Source organism: Macrosteles quadrilineatus, unplaced genomic scaffold (genome assembly GCF_028750875.1).
Source record: "Macrosteles quadrilineatus isolate MER2022 unplaced genomic scaffold, UCM_ALF_1.0 Scaffold_9__3_contigs__length_116548681, whole genome shotgun sequence".
Taxonomy (NCBI): Eukaryota; Metazoa; Arthropoda; class Insecta; order Hemiptera; family Cicadellidae; genus Macrosteles; species Macrosteles quadrilineatus.
The window spans coordinates 89,297,722-89,316,325 of NW_026542602.1; the positions used below are offsets into that span (position 1 = coordinate 89,297,722).

The 18,604-nt window shown below is 34.8% G+C and overlaps 1 protein-coding gene across 1 annotated transcript; it reads right to left on the reverse strand.

The window, feature by feature from the left end:
• Positions 1–847: 847 nt before the first annotated feature.
• LOC129003899 (spindle and kinetochore-associated protein 1-like) lies at positions 848–18,309 on the reverse strand. Its single transcript, XM_054432236.1, has 6 exons — positions 18,176–18,309; positions 16,814–17,002; positions 14,461–14,571; positions 5,492–5,682; positions 3,455–3,627; positions 848–1,506 (listed from the first exon to the last, which is right to left on the reverse strand). The coding sequence occupies exons 1-6, from the start codon at positions 18,182–18,184 to the stop codon at positions 1,355–1,357; spliced, it is 825 nt and encodes a 274-aa protein (XP_054288211.1). The 5' UTR covers positions 18,185–18,309; the 3' UTR covers positions 848–1,354.
• Positions 18,310–18,604: the final 295 nt, after the last annotated feature.

The window sequence follows — 18,604 nt, forward strand, 5'->3', positions numbered from 1 at the left end:
TAAATGTATATTGTTAACATGATTAATATTTATGACTTTGATTATTCTAAACGGACTATGGTATTGTGTTATTTAGGTAACCTATGAAAGGTGTAAAAGATTAAAGTAATGTTAACTAATTATGAATATCTTTAACTGAATCAAATGTATCTACTTGTTTGAGGGGGCGGACTCAGGGTCCTGGTACATCAACCAATGGGAGATAGATATTATAATCAAAACCGGGATTGTTCTGACTAGTTTAAAATATCAAAATTTAACTACATACAGTACATTCCTGACTAGCCACGATTGATCATGCTGCTGCAAATTAACCACGATCCTAAAAAATTTAAGATTTAAAAAATATATTAATGCAAATTAAATGTACCTTATACAGTGACGGCCAATGTTAAGTGGGAGGAGGCCCATCATCTCGCGGGGAGACAAAAGACGTTTACTTCACCTACGATCAATAAATTGTGTTTTTGTTTTCGTTATAACTAGGTCTAAACAATAACTTAGGCTATCCAATAGGCTATTATATTTGTTTATTTGTTTTTATTCAAACTAAGTGTGAAACAAAGTTTTAAGATAGTACATTGTTTTAAAATTTTTTACTATTACCTAAACGAATATTAGAGATTAATTACAAATTCAAAGTTGATGAAAAATATTTTCCAGACATTTTAGGGTCACATTAGCATTAACCATGATTTCATTTATCCACAACCACTCAGTCACTCATTATAATGTATAATTGAGAGGCTACTGTAAAAGTTTAAAAATATTTGGATCTTATGTCTAAATAAGTAATTATTACTTATCCAAAGCTGAGGAGGAAGGCAAAGAAAATCTGAATAATAAGTATTATTAAAACAGTTATATTTTATTTTACATTTTTCAGTACTAAAATATTTGTAGCCCAACGAATGTCATAAGCTAACTTACATCTACTTAACATCATAAAAAAGACACAGTTACAACTTATTTTAAACACAACCTTTAGTTCCGTTTCCATTCAAACAATCTTAGTGTTTAGCGACCAGGTGGAGCCAGGAACATGTTACATGTTTTATTTGAATGGACTCGTAACACATTTTTCATCCCATGTAAGGATGTGTCAGCTGCTGTTGGACTTAAAAACAGCTTTCACACATTTCCCCACAAATGTTAGGACACGTTTAGTGAAAACGCACTTTCACAACAAACCCTAAGCACAGAGGCACAAGTCATCTCATTTAAATAATATCTACAAACATTATCAGTGAATATTCCATACAATGAAACAATAATATAAACACTTAAGATAAAATAGGGCTGTACAAACTGTTACATTGGGTTCTAGCTTGACAAATGAATCTTCCCTCAAGAATCAAATGAGACTGTAAATGACGACCTTTTTATTTGCTCTTGTCTGGCGAAGCCTGTTGCAGTGTCGCAAGATCTGGATCATTTTATCTGTCACTTTATCTATTTTCTGATTGCCAAAGTTGAGCAAATCCTCTGTTGTGAAGAAAGCTTTACCTGTAATAAGAGTTAGATGATTACCAAAGAAGCTTGGGCAGATTTTTAGTGACGAATAATTCCACTTATTATTCCAGCTATAACTGTCAGCAATAGACTCCTCTAATGTTACGAGTTATGACTTTGCATTGGAAATACCCTGATTCATCAATTTGATCAAATAAATTATCTTAATCCCTGCATCTGGCAAATATTGACTAGTCGCTAAAACTATTTCCTTCACTGGCAAACGACTCGTCACTAGTCGTTTTGAGAATCAATTTTTTTAACTTCTAAGTTTCAACAGAAAGCGTCACTGTGTTATACATTGCTTTGTTTTACATAATTTTACACAGGAAATTTAGCTACTGTGATGTAACTATATTTTGAAACTTAAGAATAAAAACGTAGTATGACGCAACTGTGTCTTTAGCGCGGTGTGACGTAAAATTCACTCTTTTACATACAAAGATACAAATAATAATGAATATGACTTTTTCATGTTAAGAACCATTTTATAAAAGCTTTCTATATCTTGGATTTCTAAAAAAGAAATCTTTTGTATTCTTCCCAAGTCTCTACTTTATTAATTTTTATTCTTACAAGTTAACAGTTCTACAAAATGTTTTTGGTATCTGTCAATGGTTTAAGTGTTCCTTGTAATGTCCTAAAAAAGAAAATATATAATAGTATACTTTTGTATGGTAGAACACAATTTATACATCTCTCTAAGTAACCTATGTACATACAGCAAAAAATGGCCTGCTAGTACAGACATTAAATATTTTGAAGCTGCCAGATGCAGGGTTAACAGAGAAATGTTATTTCTAAAGTGAGAAACTGGTCTAATCAAGTTCCAAGCTATAGAATAGACCAAAATCTGATTTCAAGTTTTCACAACTCACAGAGCATTGGATTTGTTTTAAACACTAGAATAAAATGTCATGAAGTTGAATCAGCAAGCTCACGCCACACTATTAATTTAAAAAATGACTTATGTCCTGACCATTGCCATTCTAAAGGCAAGCGAAACTCAAGTTATAATCTCTGAAAAAAATTAAGGGATAGACAAGTCTCGAAATTTTTGGGAAATTTCAAAGCTCTTTCTACGAGACAGGTTTTTTTATCGAAAATTATTTTGAGACGAAATAAAATAAATCAAAAACTCCTGCAGAAAGTCAATGCAATTCCCGCAATACAAGAGCGTGTTGTAGTTGCGTTTTGTTTTGGGAAGGCGATCTTATGTAATTAATTCTTTACATGTAAATATTACTTTAATTGTTTTATCATTTGAGAAGTTTTGTTAAGCAGTTTGAGGCATGTTTTACTACTGTAAACATAGCCAAAACAAGTAAGTAATTTATACAAATTAATCTTGCTTTTATTTTAGAATAAGTTTAACTCTATCCTAACTGATATCACCATCTTCCATGTTGTATAAGCGTTATTTTTAATAAGTTAGACGTAATTTAATTAGGCCTAAAATAAAATGTTGTATACTGATGTTTTTCAATAAAAGATTTTTAATATTCCTGCCTAACTTATTATTATTATTTTTGTATTCAAACAGTCTTCTAACAATGTTACAAAATCATGTAAAAATGTTGAAAGTGCATTTCCTGTTATGTATGAGAATTGAGAAGGGAAATCCAGTCTCGATCTCGTCTCGAAATGTTATGAGAAATACAAAATCTTGTCTCAAACTAAAATCCAATCTCGTCCATCCCTAAAAAGATTGCAACTGAATTTCGATTTAGAGTACAAAAGTTTGGATACAGTGTTATGATAGGAATGTGAGGTAAGAGCAAGTAAATTTACAGGTCTCTTGGAAGTCAAAAACACGATTCGTTGAAAATTCAAGGTCTCACTTCACTATAAAACAACTTGTTTTCCTAAATAATAATAATTTAAAAATGATATTAAATACTAAATAACTATAAATCTTTTGAATGTGTATTGGCATAATCACCTATCATGCCAAACTCCTGTTCCTGAGATTTCCATTCCGAATAATGTACTAAGTCTTTTCTTTTGACCTCTTTTCTTTTGAGAAGAGCTATGGAATACTTCTGCTTCAATACAGAATTCACTATACTGATAAAAGAGTTAACATTTTCACAAGTCAGTCTTCCCTTCATGTACCTGAAAAATAAAATTTTGAATTAGATTATTTAAATCAGATTTAGAGGTTGGTTTAGGAGGGATCAAGTTCACATAGGTCACAGAAAAGTACGTCTCATTAATCACTTTCTGATTAAGTCTTACTATTTAAGAGGAGAAATTTCTGAGTTAAGTGAAAATTTGTTTGTGCATCCGTATGTCCAGGGGCTTAAATTTTATCAGTTAAGCTATCCAAACTCAATCCCTTTCCAGACCAACTCCTTATCAGCTAAATTGCTTTTCCTGAGAAAATATGTTATAGGCTATTACATTTTATTAGTATGGTAACTTAATTATGATACAGAACTGCCTGTTACATAACAGTCCATGCTCAATGATTTCAAGGCTAGATTTAAAAAATGTACATTACTATTTTATGTTTAAGTTTTGTTCCAATAACCTTGAAGAATCATTTAAAGAAATATAAATGTAACATCCTTTGCAAGTATGTTATTGAAGCACCGTTTTCAATTTTTCTATGTTTAAATTGTGAAATAACTGAAGTCAACAATAGATTTTTTTTGTGTTTTAACGCTATTGCCTTTTTTTAAGAAACAAACTCTTTCCTCCAAGGTTTTTGCCTATATTGTTGAACTTGTGTTTTTGTTTGGTTTTGTGTCTATTCATTGGCATTTTTTAATGTATTGAAAGGGAACAGTCCAAACTCTGGTCTGTTACTAGATAACGTTGACTTTTTTGTAAGATAGCATTAATAATTTTTAATGGACAGTCCAAATCGTACCAGAGTCCATAATGGATTCCTGATTGGAATCGAACCAGCAATCTTCAGATTAGAAGGTGAGAATTGTAAATACTTAGCAAGAATACAACTTAAGTAAGTGCAAGGTTGTTTTGTTTAATTAGCAGTCGATCATCACTAGCAACTGTTATCGATAGACTCCTCTAACAATACGACTTTACATTGGAAACTTTGTTTATATCCCGATCACAGTGGTGATCACTGTGTCACAGTACAGTAATTTCTTGGGAGATTATCATGATGTTACCACAAACACAGGAGATAGGTAATCACAATTTTTCCGCGGTTGTGTAAAATGTTGTGTAAAAAACAAAGAGTTATTGTTGGACAGACTACTGGCCATCCAAACAGCAAAGGCCCCCAATGGGAAATTTTATAGGAGCTGTGCAAAAAAACCACGGCTACTACACCTGACTCCTTAATCGGATAGGGCAGACTAAAAATAGTTTTACTAAATAAAAAATTAAATCCAAAAATCAAGGTCAGTCGGGTCCAGTTTAAAAATTAAATACAGTTGAACCCCTCAAATCCGACCTCAGAATAACCGACTCCTCGGGATATCCAACCTAGTGTCAATAACCCTGAGCACGATCGGTTGACCGAAAGGGCAATCGCAAATATTGCCGTAATTGCAGCAGACGATCACCTCTACCACTGATAATGGGTGTTGCCGCTGTCGTGGGAGACAATTACTGAAGATGCGGAGACTGCAAGTTATGCTCACTGGTGCTGCTGCCGTCGCGGAAGAATATTATCGAAGTCGCGAAGACTGCAAGTTACACTCACGGGTGTTGCAGCGGTCACAGGAGATGATTACTGATGTTGCAGAGATTGCAAGTTATGCTCAAAATCGTTGTTGCGGTCGCTGGAGACGATTACCGATGTCACGGAGACTGCAGGTTATGCTCCTCCCGATATCAGACCTTTTGGCTGTTCCGACCATGGCCTGGTCCCTTTCATGGTCGGATATGAGGGGTTCTACTAACTATATCTAACTTTTATCAGGATCAAAAAACCGACTTCTGACCAATACATACCTTTTACCCATCTATAACTACACAATCAGAAACAAAATAGGGAACTTACGCTGGAACAGAATTCATTTCGTTGGAATGAAGCATTCTAATACAAGGTATTTGAACTTCCATGGACACAGGTGGACGACTACTGCCATTGTGTCCTGGAGGTGGCATTGGGCTATCCAGGATCCCATTGTACCATGTAGCTGGACAAGGAGATACTTCCAGACCATTCCCCGACTGCTCCACCCTCAAGGACTGAAAAAGTTATTTGGTTTAAACTTAAAGCATTTTTGTTAAATTTAAATCTTAAACTTTCAAACACTTTTTTCAACTTTCAAAATTGGAAAGGAGACGTGTACAATTAAACAAATTCTTAAGTTATTAAAATACATAAAATATAACAAATATATTGTCACGAGTAATGTATTGAAAAACACTTTTATTATAGATCTTAGTATTTTAAGTTCTCCAACACATGAGCTAAATGAAACAAATATGCACACTTTAAAGAAAGACAAGAGGTTTTACCCGCGAATTCACGGGTGTACAGAAGCCACCATTAAATTAATTTAATCAACTTTGACTTTATATTTCATTTAAAGAGCCCAAGTTCGAGAAATTGTCATCTGAAAGGATGTTAAAAGCAGTGGAATCTTCATACCTTACGTCCTTAGGTGGCCGAGGTGGGTACGGTTGTACCTGAACTCGCCACTCTTTTTCACAACGTCTTTAATACTTTAATACTTTTCAATGAAATGGTGACCTGTTAAAGATCGGTGACAACCTCTTGGAATGAACAACACACATGGTTTGTTAATCTCTTATTCATCGTCTTTCCAACACCTTTAGGCCTAATCACTCACTTAAAATAGCTTCACTGTCCCTTCACCACACCTCTTTTAAGAACATAAAAGTAAATAATAAAATAAATAAATAAATAATTCTTTATTGTCACATCAACGTTTTAAATCATAGCACAGCTAAAAAACAGATGACATTGTCAAAATTATAACTAACTTAACCTAATGTACAACAATATGTCTTATGCATAAAAAATGTTTGTAAACAAGTTGGCAAAATTTGTTAAACGATGACAGAAAAAAAAAATTTGTTTCTATGTCATACAAAATAGAGTCATATTGATTGGTTAGTTTCATTGAGGTAATCATTAACACTGTAATACGTTTTGCTAATCAGAAAATCAGCAAGGCTGCTTTTAAAAGATTTATTATTAATTACATTTTTTAGAGTTGAGGGTAGTTTATTAAAAAGTTTTTTTCCCATGTATTTAGGTGTTTTTTTCTACAAGCTTCAGTCGGTGTCTCGGATATTGGAAATTATTTTTAAATCTAGTGTTATATATGTGGTCAAAGTTTTCACTAATGTAGTCATCAAAATTTGAATGCACCGCTAACAATGTTTTGTAAATAATCAAATTTGGAATAGTCATAACATTCAATTCTTTAAAAACTGTTTTGCACGAAGATTTCCATGGTAAAAAAGTCGTAATTCTTATAAACTTTTTTTGAATTTTAAAAACTTTTTCAATTTCAGAGGCGAACCCCCAAAATTCAATTCCATACTGTACTATTGAATAAAAGTAAGCATAATAGAGCATGACAGAAGTTTTCAGGTCTATAGAATTTCTTAAGCATAACATTTGAAAACAGGCTGAATTTAATTTTCCAATTACCGACTGAATGCACTTACTCCAGGTCAAATGTTTATCAATATATAGCCCTAAAAATTTTACATTATCATCAGTTGGTTGAGATTGATCAGTGAGTGCCATTGATTGAGGTGTACAAAATCTTACAAATTTGGTTTTCTCTTCATTCATTTTCAATCCATTGATCTCAAACCACTTCCCCAATTCGGTTAGGCTTTCTTCAATTTTATGTTTTAATCCCTCATTGTTTTTTGTTTTAACTACTGCAGTAGTATCATCTGCATACAGAATTAGATTATTTGAAACATTTTTTGGAAGATCATTGATATATATAAGAAATAGAAGAGGCCCCAAAATCGAACCTTGAGGCACACCTATTTTAATTTTTTGCCATTCTGACTTTACTTTTAAATTATCTTTACAAATGACTGTTCTCTGATAGCGATTATTTAAGTAAGATTTCAACCATGACACTGAATTTCCAGAAAAGGGATACGACTCTAGTTTTTTAATGAGGATATCATGATTGACACAGTCAAATGCCTTGGATAAGTCACAAAACACCCCCATTGTGCTATGCGACTCATCCAAGGCCCATGACACCTCCTCAACAAAGTCTGAGAGCGCTCTCATGGTGCTTCGACCCTTTCTAAACCCAAACTGTTTGTTAGACAAAATATTGTGGGTTTCCATAAAAGAGGATATTTGGTAAGAAGCACATTTTTCAAAAACTTTAGAGAATGTCGGTAAAAGTGAGACTGGACGATAATTGTCTGGATTATGTCTCTCTCCATTTTTGAAAAGAGGTTTTAGTTCAGCATATTTTACGTGTTCAGGAAAACTACTATTGAGGAATGATTGATTTATAATTATAGAGAGTGGTTCTGCAATGAATTTAGAAGCATTTTTGACCAAATTTAGTGGTATTTCGTCCCACCCTGATGATTTCTTATTTTTGAAAGATTTAATAATTTTAATAACATCCTTCACGTCAATAAATTGAAAGTCAAATTTAGGGGTCTGTCTTCCATCCATTGCCTTTATTGTTAGTTGTAGTTGTGTTAGTCACTTTCAGAAGAGGACAATCCAATTTGGTTTGTTATGTTTATAAATTTGTTGTTAAAATATTCAGCAATTTCCTTTGCATTTGTAAGAGATTTATCAGCCACCTTTATATTGGGAAAAGTAGACTGACTCTTTCCCAAACCCAATTCAGCTTTGATAATAGCCCAAGCAGCCTTACTTTTATGTTCTGAGTCTTTTATAAAACTAGCGTTACATGATTTCTTAGATTTATTACACACTTGTCTAAAAATCTTTCTGTACTCTTTAACATAGTTAATGAAGTCAATATTATTTGACTCTTTAGCCAATCTGCTTAGCTCTCTTTTTCTTACACTAGATATTTTAATACCTTTAGTGACCCAAGGTTTTTTTTTGTTTATGTTTTGGTTACTATAAAACTTTAGAGGAAATGCTTCCTCAAATTTACTTTGGAATTTTTGAAAAAAATTTGAACAGTTGATTTCAAAACAGTTATTAACAGATACTTCCCACTTTGTACATAATAAGTAAACAAAATAAGTTTACATAAATAAGTAAACAAAAATGAAAACAAACAAACTATATTGTCAATTGCATTGGCCAGCTGTTGTTCACTAAACTAATCGAATAACGTTAACTTCCAAAACATGCAAGGCGTAGCCCTTTGGAAATCAGCCTGTGGGGCAGAGCCCTTAGGGAGTTCGTCCATATCAATACTTTTCGGCAAATCTACACACTCTAAGCTTCATTTTGATATGCCATATGTACCTATATTTTTATTTGGTAAATGGCCTTAACCGTTTACATAAAATTTGATTGTATCATTTTAATAATATAATAGATATATTAAACAAAATTGTTTGCCTTATAAAACTCTGACTCCGGACATGATGAAAGAAGGAGCCTGATAAAAAATTGTTATCCAACAAAACAAGGCAACATCTTGGCATACAAAATGTGATAATATTTTTATACATATAAACTGTTATTGTTCCTTATTTAATTTATGAATTTCTTTATTGTCTCACAGTTGTTCTTTGTTTACTATTTACATTTTGTATTTGTATGTTACAAATCTTACTTGACTTCAGAGTTTATTAAAACCTATCCTTAGGTCAATTCATAATGAGTTTTATTTGCACTTCAATTTAATAAACTCTTTTCACAAGTCATGGACAAACTCCTCAAGCCTGACCGATTTGATGTAGAGCCAGAAAGTGATGGTGCAGAAGAACAATGGCTGCATTGGTACCAGACTTTTACTAACTTCTTAAAGGAATGTGACTCTAAAGCAACAAATGAAAAGGTAAAACTACGTTTACTTGTTAATCACATTTTCCCACCCTAGTCTTTATTAGTCTTTATTAGCACCCTTCTTCCACATTAGTCCATCTGTCTACAAATACATCTCTGGAGCTACAAAATTTGATGAAGCTATAGCTATTTTAAAAGAACTCTATATCCGTCCTAAGAATGAGATTTATTCCAGACATCTTCTAGCAACTCGTTTTCAGAAGTCAGGGGAATCAGTTGACCAAAATTTACAAGCTTTGAAAAATTTAAGTAAACCTTGTAATTTTTCACAAGTTTCTGCTGAACAAAATAAAAATGACTATATTCCTGATGCATTTATCAGAGGTTTGATTCCCCCAGTTATCCGACAAAGACTTCTAGAAAATAAAACATTAACTTTGAATGAGGCTTTTGAGAAAGCTAGAGTTTTGGTATTAGCTCAGTATCAATCAGAATCTTATAACAAGCAACATTCTCAATTAAATTGCAAGCAACATTCTACTACATCAGAACCAGAATCTGTCAAAAGTAACATGTCCTCAAATAATGCAGAGGAAACTTGTTTATCAGCCATTTCCTAGAAATGTTATTTCTGTGGTTCCAGTAAAAAAACATAGGTACTAGTAGTGAATGTCCTGCTGCAAATCATATTTGTCATTCTTGTGGCAAGAAAGGACATTTCATGAAGGTTTGTAAGTCAGGAAGTAATTCATTACCTCCTACAAAACTTGACTCTAGAAAAACTTTCAACAAAAATCAGCTACATGTGCAGCTGCACCTAAATCTACTATTACGATTGAAGTAAATGGGATTAAAACTGATGCCTTAGTTGATACTGGTAGTTCGGAAACATTTATTAGTAAATCTCTAGTAGAAAAGAGGGGAATAACAATCTTTCCAACCACCGTTAGTGTTACTATGGCTTCTACTTCTTATCAACCAGTTACAGCTGGCTACAGTCTTGTTGATTTGTCGATTCAAGGTCATATTTACAACAAAACTAAACTCCTTGTTTTAGACGGCTTATGCGCTGATGTTGTCTTAGGACATGACATTTTCAAGGAACACTCAAGCGTTGAAGTCTCATTTGGGGGTAAAAAACCTACGCTGAAGGTGTGCGGACTTACAGCAGCTAAGGTTGCACCCGTCCACTTGTTTTCAAACTTAACTCTTGACTGTAGACCTATTGCAGTTAAATCACGACGTTATTCAGAAGAAGATTTGAAATTCATAAAAGAAGAAACTGAACGCTTGTTGAAAGAGGGTATCATTGAACCAAGCACTTCACCTTGGAGAGCACAAGTACTTGTAGTTAAAGGTGAAACAAAATACCCCCGCCGCAGCAAACCTGCCGTCTAAGCGAATTTCCATTTGGCCGAATTGATTTTCAATTGATCTATTTAAATAACATTAGGTTTAACGAGTTCCTAGGTTTGCTGCTACAAGGAAACTAATAAAGTAGTGTGTTTTTTAGTAAAATATTGATAGCTTACTATAAAATAAATAAATTTGCCAAGTTTGATCAAAATATATCCATAAACAAGCAAACTACAACATTTTACAATATTCTCCATAAGAATAACATGGGAATTTTAAATTTACAATTTTTTTAGTTTTCTCCGTAACCAATAACCGTACAAAAACACTTTCTTATACTGAATTGTTTGTTTTTTTAAGCTCTTTAAGAAGGTTTAGAGAAAAATTGGGAAATTTTGTGTTTTGAGGGTAAGAAGTGAGAAAAACCAATTTTTACCCCATAAAACCCCCCATAAAACCCTGTTCCCATGGTCCAATCATGCTGGATCGCGAACTCATTCAAGTTTATCCCGCCTTACACCTTCAAACCAAATTTCATCAAAATCGGATAAAAATTACTCAAGTTATCGTGTTCACGGACACATATATATACGGTAATAGCTACTTCCCTATAGGGAAATTCGCTAAAAGAAGCGAATGTGCATTGATTATTCCCAAACAATAAATCGATTCACTCAACTTGACGCCTACCCGCTTCCCAGAGTTGAAGATGTTGTTAACAAAGTTTCAAAGTTCAGTGTTTTTAGCACTATTGACCTTAAGAGTGCTTACCATCAAATACAAATTGAAAATAAAGAACGAATATATACAGCATTTGAAGCCTGTGGGCGCCTTTACCAATTTTGCAGAATTCCTTTGGGTGTTACGAATGGCGTCTCCTGTTTCCAAAGAGAAATTGATTCGATCATACAAAAAGAAGGACTTGAATGCACTGTAGCTTACCTAGACGATGTAACAGTTGGAGGGAGGAATAAAGATGAACATGATACAAATTTGAAAAAGTTTTTTGATGTAGCCAAGAAGTACAACTTAACTCTGAACATGGAAAAATGCTCTTTTGCACAAGACAAAATCCATCTGTTAGGATATGTAATAACAAAGAACGAAATCCGTCCTGATCCAGACCGTCTTCAGCCGCTATTGAAACTACCACTTCCTCATGATGTCCAATCATTGCGTCGAACCATGGGCATGTTCGCTCACTATTCTGACTTTATCAAGAGTTTTTCAGAGAAGATTCAGCCCCTTTCATCGACTAAAAGTTTTCCATTATCAGAAGAAGCAATTAACTCCTTCAATGAATTGAAAAATGAAATAGTAACTGCAACTAAAGCCCCAATCCAAAATGACATACCATTTACAGTTGAGACCGATGCATCTGAGTTTGCAATCGGCTCAACCTTGTCACAAGCAGGACGTCCAGTAGCTTTTTATTCGAAAACATTATCAAAATCTGAAAAGAACCATTCTTCTGTTGAAAAAGAAGCTCAAACAATCGTAGAATCTCTTAAGAAGTGGAGACACTATCTTATTGGCCGGCCATTCCTACTCATTACAGACCAAAGATCAGTTTCTTTCATGTTTGACAATAAAAGATTTGGAAAAATAAAGAATGAAAAGATACAACGTTGGCGTTTAGAACTGTCTTGTTTCAAGTATGATATCGTATATCGACCAGGCAAGGAAAATGGAGTTGCAGACACCATGTCACGATTGTGTGGAACGATTTGTGGACGTCCAAACTTAAACGATATCCACACGAGTCTGTGTCACCCGGGATTGACAAGATTATACCACTGGATTAGATCGAAAAACTTACCTTTTTCACTGGAAGAAGTTCGTCGTACTATAGCTCAATGTCGAGTTTGTGCTGAACTTAAGCCTAGGTTTTGTAAAATGAAGGTACGTTAATCAAAGCTACAGCACCTTTTGAGCGACTGAACTTAGACTTTAAAGGACCAATTCCAAGTGCTACACAAAATAAATACATATTAACTGTTGTAGACGAGTATTCGCGATATCCATTTGCTTTCCCCTGTAGAGATATGACTTCCAGTACCGTGATTGGGAAACTGAAAGAAATGTTTACAATTTTTGGTATGCCTTCATTCATTCATTCAGACCGAGGAACGTCATTAATGTCAGACGAATTAAAGTCTTTCTTACAAACTCATGGTGTTGCGTCAAGCCACTCTTCTGCTAATAATCCTAGAGGGAATGGCCAAGTAGAGAGATTCAATGGCACTATATGGAAGACTGTTATGCTTGCTCTCAGAACCCAAGACCTACCCGTAAAGTATTGGGAATCAGTTCTTCCTGAAGCACTTCACTCAATAAGATCATTATTATGTACATCAACCAATACAACACCTCATGAACTGATGTTTAAGCACCCCAGAAGATCGTATTATGGAGGCTCAGTTCCTAGCTGGCTGTCACAACCCGGCCCAGTGCTGTTGAGAAAGCACAACAGATCCAGCAAATATGACTCACTTGTAGAAGAGGTAGAACTTATTCAAGCAAATCCAGGTTATGCTCATGTGAAACTCCCAAATGGACAAGAGAAGACAGTATCCATAAGAGATCTGGCCCCAGCACCTGGACAATCATCTTTAGAAACAGACTACCAATTGCCAGAAACAGATGGAAATGAACAAGCTATTCAAGAACCGGAGGTTTCATTTGATCAAGAACAAGACGAAAATGATTCTAGTGGGACATTAAGTGACACGAATGTACCAGTTGAACATGCAAACAGTTCTTGCAAAGACTCAAGTTCAGTGCCTTCCAAAACCCATCCACAGCGTATACGGCAAAGACCTAACTATCTAAAAGACTACGTATCGTTTTAGGGTGGGAAGAATGTGATAATATTTTTATACATATGAACTGTTAATGTTCCTTTATGGAAAACAATAATAACATTAATGTTCCTTATTTAATTTATGAATTTCTTTATTGTCTCACAGTTGTTCTTTGTTTACTATTTACATTTTGTATTTGTATGTTACAAATCTTACTTGACTTCAGAGTTTATTAAAACCTATCCTTAGGTCAATTCATAATGAGTTTTATTTGCACTTCACAAACATCAGCAGAAACAAACCTTAACCTTTCATTAAGAGCAGTATTAACTTTTCTGCAAGGAGTTTGGTCTGTCAAACCAGTTCCACATCCATGTGGTTCGATACAGGTGTATTTTTGAACTCCAAGAAATGCAATAGGCCTAGTTTCAGATCTGCAATGTAATTTTTAGCAACGACAGATGAAACAGAATCTTCTTCACCAGTACACAACCGAAATGAACCAGGCTATTAACTTGGGTAATGAGCTTTTTATTCATTTATTACTACCCACTGTATTATTTTTCTTTTGTTAACTATCTTAATATTATGACATAGATCACTCAAAGGTGCCAAAGTTATAGTACAATATTATTCAAGTTCTAACTGTATAATGTAAAAAAAAGTACTTTTTTTTGTCCTAGGACGCTAGGCACGAGCCCCGGATTTTTTTTCACATTACTTCAGGCTAGACCTAGGGGTTATGGCATTTATTATCACTTGGATGAAATCCATTGGTGATTTGGCGGGATTCAAACCCGGGACTCCAGGAACCGGAGTTCCGCGCTCTAACCACTAGACCAGCTCGCTCCCCTAAAAAAAAAAATGCACTAGGGCCTATGTAAACTAACACTGCTGTATGCTAACCTGCTGATCATTCTTCTTAGGTGTTGAACTATTGAAAGATTGGTTTGCAAAGACCTTGTCATTTATATTTTCAGCTGCCTTTGCCAAATTTTCAAACTTGTATGCCAGATCCTGTGAAGAACATCAAAACAATTTAATCTAATACAAACCCATCTCTACTTGGAATAGTCTAGGTTAATGCCTAAACATAATTTAGGACGAAACTGTTATATTTGGCTCTGAACTTTGCAGACTAGTTAAGATGTTAAACACCAGTTTTAAAAACCAAATTATTTACAACAGTATGAGATGATTTACTGGAGTTTTTACGATGTAAGGCCTAATTCACAAGTTTTTTAACAAGGCAAGCAGCGATTAAATAGCAAGTAGAAATGATTCCAGTCCAGATGCCTCTGCATAAGCGGCATAAGTTAAATAACCGTTTGTTTCATTGACACCTACAAGAGCCCCTGATCATCGGGATTTATAAATAAATGATCCTGACTGGTGAACCAGCTTAACTTAGTCAGTAACAAAGCTACACAAATCATCTCACAACATTCTACACTGATCCTTCACTAACATTTGGGTTAAAATACGCACCTAGGTGGCGTCTAGGAGGATTAAACATTAAGAAGAGGGCACGCGAATAGGAATACACATGTTGCGGTGCAGCCAGCTTTAGCAGAACACTAGAGGGGCATGCGGAGCCGTAGAGTGGCAAAAAGCCTCGGCTATAACATGGGAGAGATAGGGAAAAACGTGACGCGCGCTGTTTCGAATTAAAATTGCCGCTAAACTAAAACACCTGTGTTATTCTCCGATGGCATTCTTAAAGTAAATTAAATTTCCTATCGAACGGTGTCAACTACCTATTTCTATAAAAACTATTATTTATTATTTATTACCGTATTGAAGATCAAAGTTTAAAGAATTGGCCTGGACTTTGAACATACTACTCCTCCGTTAATAATGAACGGATATTTAAAAACAACGTGTCAAAATAAAGTATTTTTTGTGTAGACCAATTCCTGTAATAAAAATCCTCGGGCTTTGCCCCACAGGCCATCAAAGTTGGAGTTTCTCCCATAAGATTAACATGGGGGAATCTAAATTTTTAATTGGAAACTTTGTCCCCACTAATTTGAGAGAACGGCTGGGCGCTGAAAGTAGGTAGAGGTGTCCAAAGAAAGTTCTTGGTCTGTTGATGAGTTATTAAAAGAAAAACTAAGCAGAATCCCTTAGGACTCTGCCCCAGAAGCCTTTAAAGGTCCCTCCACAGAGTTGTTTACATTTTGGCCTTGTGAATAATACTTTTTAATGAAACAGCTGTTCATGTTCCTAATATTATGGTTAGAATTTAAGTTTTTAATTTACGTAGTATGATGTAGGCCTAGTCTAATTTTTAAATAGTTAATTGATATTACTGTTACCAAATCTCCCAGTAATCCATACACAACGCAGCAAGAGGGGGGGCGGGAGAGTACCGCTGCCTCCCCCCCCTCCCCAGTACGCTGGCTTCAACAAAACTACAGCGTGTCCTCTCCTTAATGTTTAAAGCCCCATTTTGCCAGAAGCGTCTCGTGCGTCTATCGCTCAGCAATTATCGCTCTGCGTCGATCACTGCCCACTGCTTTGCATTGTTTTAGGTTAGTCTATTTTGCCAGAAGCGTCAATCGCTACAGCCGCCAGCGTCTATAACTGAGACGCTAGCGTCTGACGCAGACCACTGCTCTTGGAGCAGACGGAGATGCAGTCGCTAGCGATTATTACTGGAATAAGCACGTGTTTAGTTGTTGACTTAACTTTTGTTTCCTTAAATAAGTTGTGTTTCCAAGTTTAGTGACATGTCACAATCAAAGTGGGGATTCAATAGTGAAGACGATGAAAAACTGAAAACTAGATGAAACTTTGGTCTCATCAGAGCGTAGGCGATTTTCAATTTACAATTTAAAATATCCGTCTTCAGGTCTCTTTAAAAACATAGTACGCACTTCTTCCCTAGGTTTGCACAACATTTCTAATATCTCTTCATCGTCTGATTCCTCAGCTAACAAATACTTTACTAATTGCTTTTTACAACTCATTTTCAGAAACACTACTTTCGCCTCCAAAGTAAACCACTCACTGATCAAATAATCGCAAGGAACACACGATTCTGGCAAAATAGGCCCGAGCGATTGACGCTGAGTGATTATCACTCTAGCGATCATCGCTGAGCGTCAGACTTACCAGACGCTTCTGGCAAAACGGGCCTTAATACTTCTAGGGTGGCGTCCCCATCTCAAATAATTGATAATCCATCATTTGACAATAGCAAGTTTAGGTTATTGTGTTTTGAGGTAGGTAGGATTGATTCGATGTGCTTACTTACATCCATTTCTACATAAATTTCTTTTTTTCTTTCTAAAATTGTTTTAATTTTGTCCAGTGTTAGTTGAGACTTGTTGATACATCTTCTAATGTCTATAATGTGTTGTTCTACCAATGGATTGTCAGAAACTTTTGCAACTTCTAGAGCATCTATGAGAATCTTGGATCTGTTTAGTTGAAAGGCCAAAACCTAAAGAAAAAAGGTATTGATTAATGAACACAATTTTTCACCGATTGTAGGCCTATGGATTACAAGAACATTATTAACAACAAAGGTGCCAAGTTGACTCAGCTCATGTATTCACATTTCCTCCTTCTTTCTGAACCTCACCTCTAAAAATAGCAAGACAAAATCATAGTTTTAAGACCTCACGCCGTATTACAAAATAGGCTGTGATTAATTTAGCTAAATCTGATTTAAAAATGGAAATCAGAACCAATCTTTACAGGAATTGATGGAAGAGTAAAATAGCTTATCGCATCTCATAAAAATGTCCATACAGCCAAACAAGATATTTTAACATGATTTGAACAATTTCTTGAGTTTAAGTTGTAGTTTGATTCACAGTTCCCATTCCTACAATTCACACCTGTTGGTCAGTCCAAAGATAACTTATCCGAGCGTTCACTAACGAAGCCGAGCCAAGTCTAGCAGACAGAGAACGTTTTATTAACGTTAACTTAAGTTATTTGTTGTTTTAGTGAGATGTAAGATGAAACATAATATACTTACTTTTGCATGTAAGATATTTGAATATTGACTTAACTTAAGTACCTACCTAACTTAACTTATAGGTAGGCCTAAGTCCAGTTTTGCTAGCGTGTTAATTTTTATCCAATAACATAGTGGAAAATCTTCTCTTTTTTTAAACAGTACTAGCTAGCCTACGGTATATGACAACCCTTGCTCTAAGTTATACCATTCTATAGGCATACTTTGCTTCACAAGTTGCAGTACAAGAGATCTTTGTGTGAATTTTAAAAACACAATTTCACTGTTTGAAACTAACTTGGCTAACTTTAGTGCCAAGCTAGACTAGGCCTACCGGTAGTTATAAAAATAAACCATCACATAACAAATTTACATACTGTAGTGGGGACCTGAACCTTACTATATTGAACATACTAAGGTAGGCCTAACTTAAAAATGTTAAATCAGAATGACTGTCAATGTCAATCTCAAACTAGGCCTAGGCCTATTTTCTGTAGGCTACGAACGAGAAAGGGCAGTGGTCGCCCTAAGACTACAGTTATAAATAATGATCCACAGGAAATTCACTAAAAACGTAAATAAAACTAAATTAAAATTAATAAACATACTTAGGTCTAAATTATAAAATTAAACAGTAGGGCATTGAACTACCTGATCCATTTCATAAATAAAAGCGGTTGTCGAAGTGGAGAAGAAACGATTGAGGTAAACTTATGGACTAAAACGCTCTCTTTAAAATCAAACCAACACACAACTGAATCAAAATTAGGTGTTCTAATGTTAAATTTAAAAATTGTGCAGAAAGTTACTGGTAATTAATAAAGCATAACTTAATGCTGAGATAAGCAAACATCGACATGAAACAGTTTTAATTTTGTTTGAATGAAATGGAAAAAAACAAATGAAAATTCGCGGTTTTTTCAATCTTGTCTGCCTTCTGCGGCCGTCTGCCGAAACGGCACACGGAAGATTTCTCAGGTGCCGTTTGACGTCACTAACTGCTGACTTCACTTTGAGGGATCACCAATACCGCAACGATACGGGTTTGAGCCATCGGCCTCGGTGGTGCAGTGGATAGAG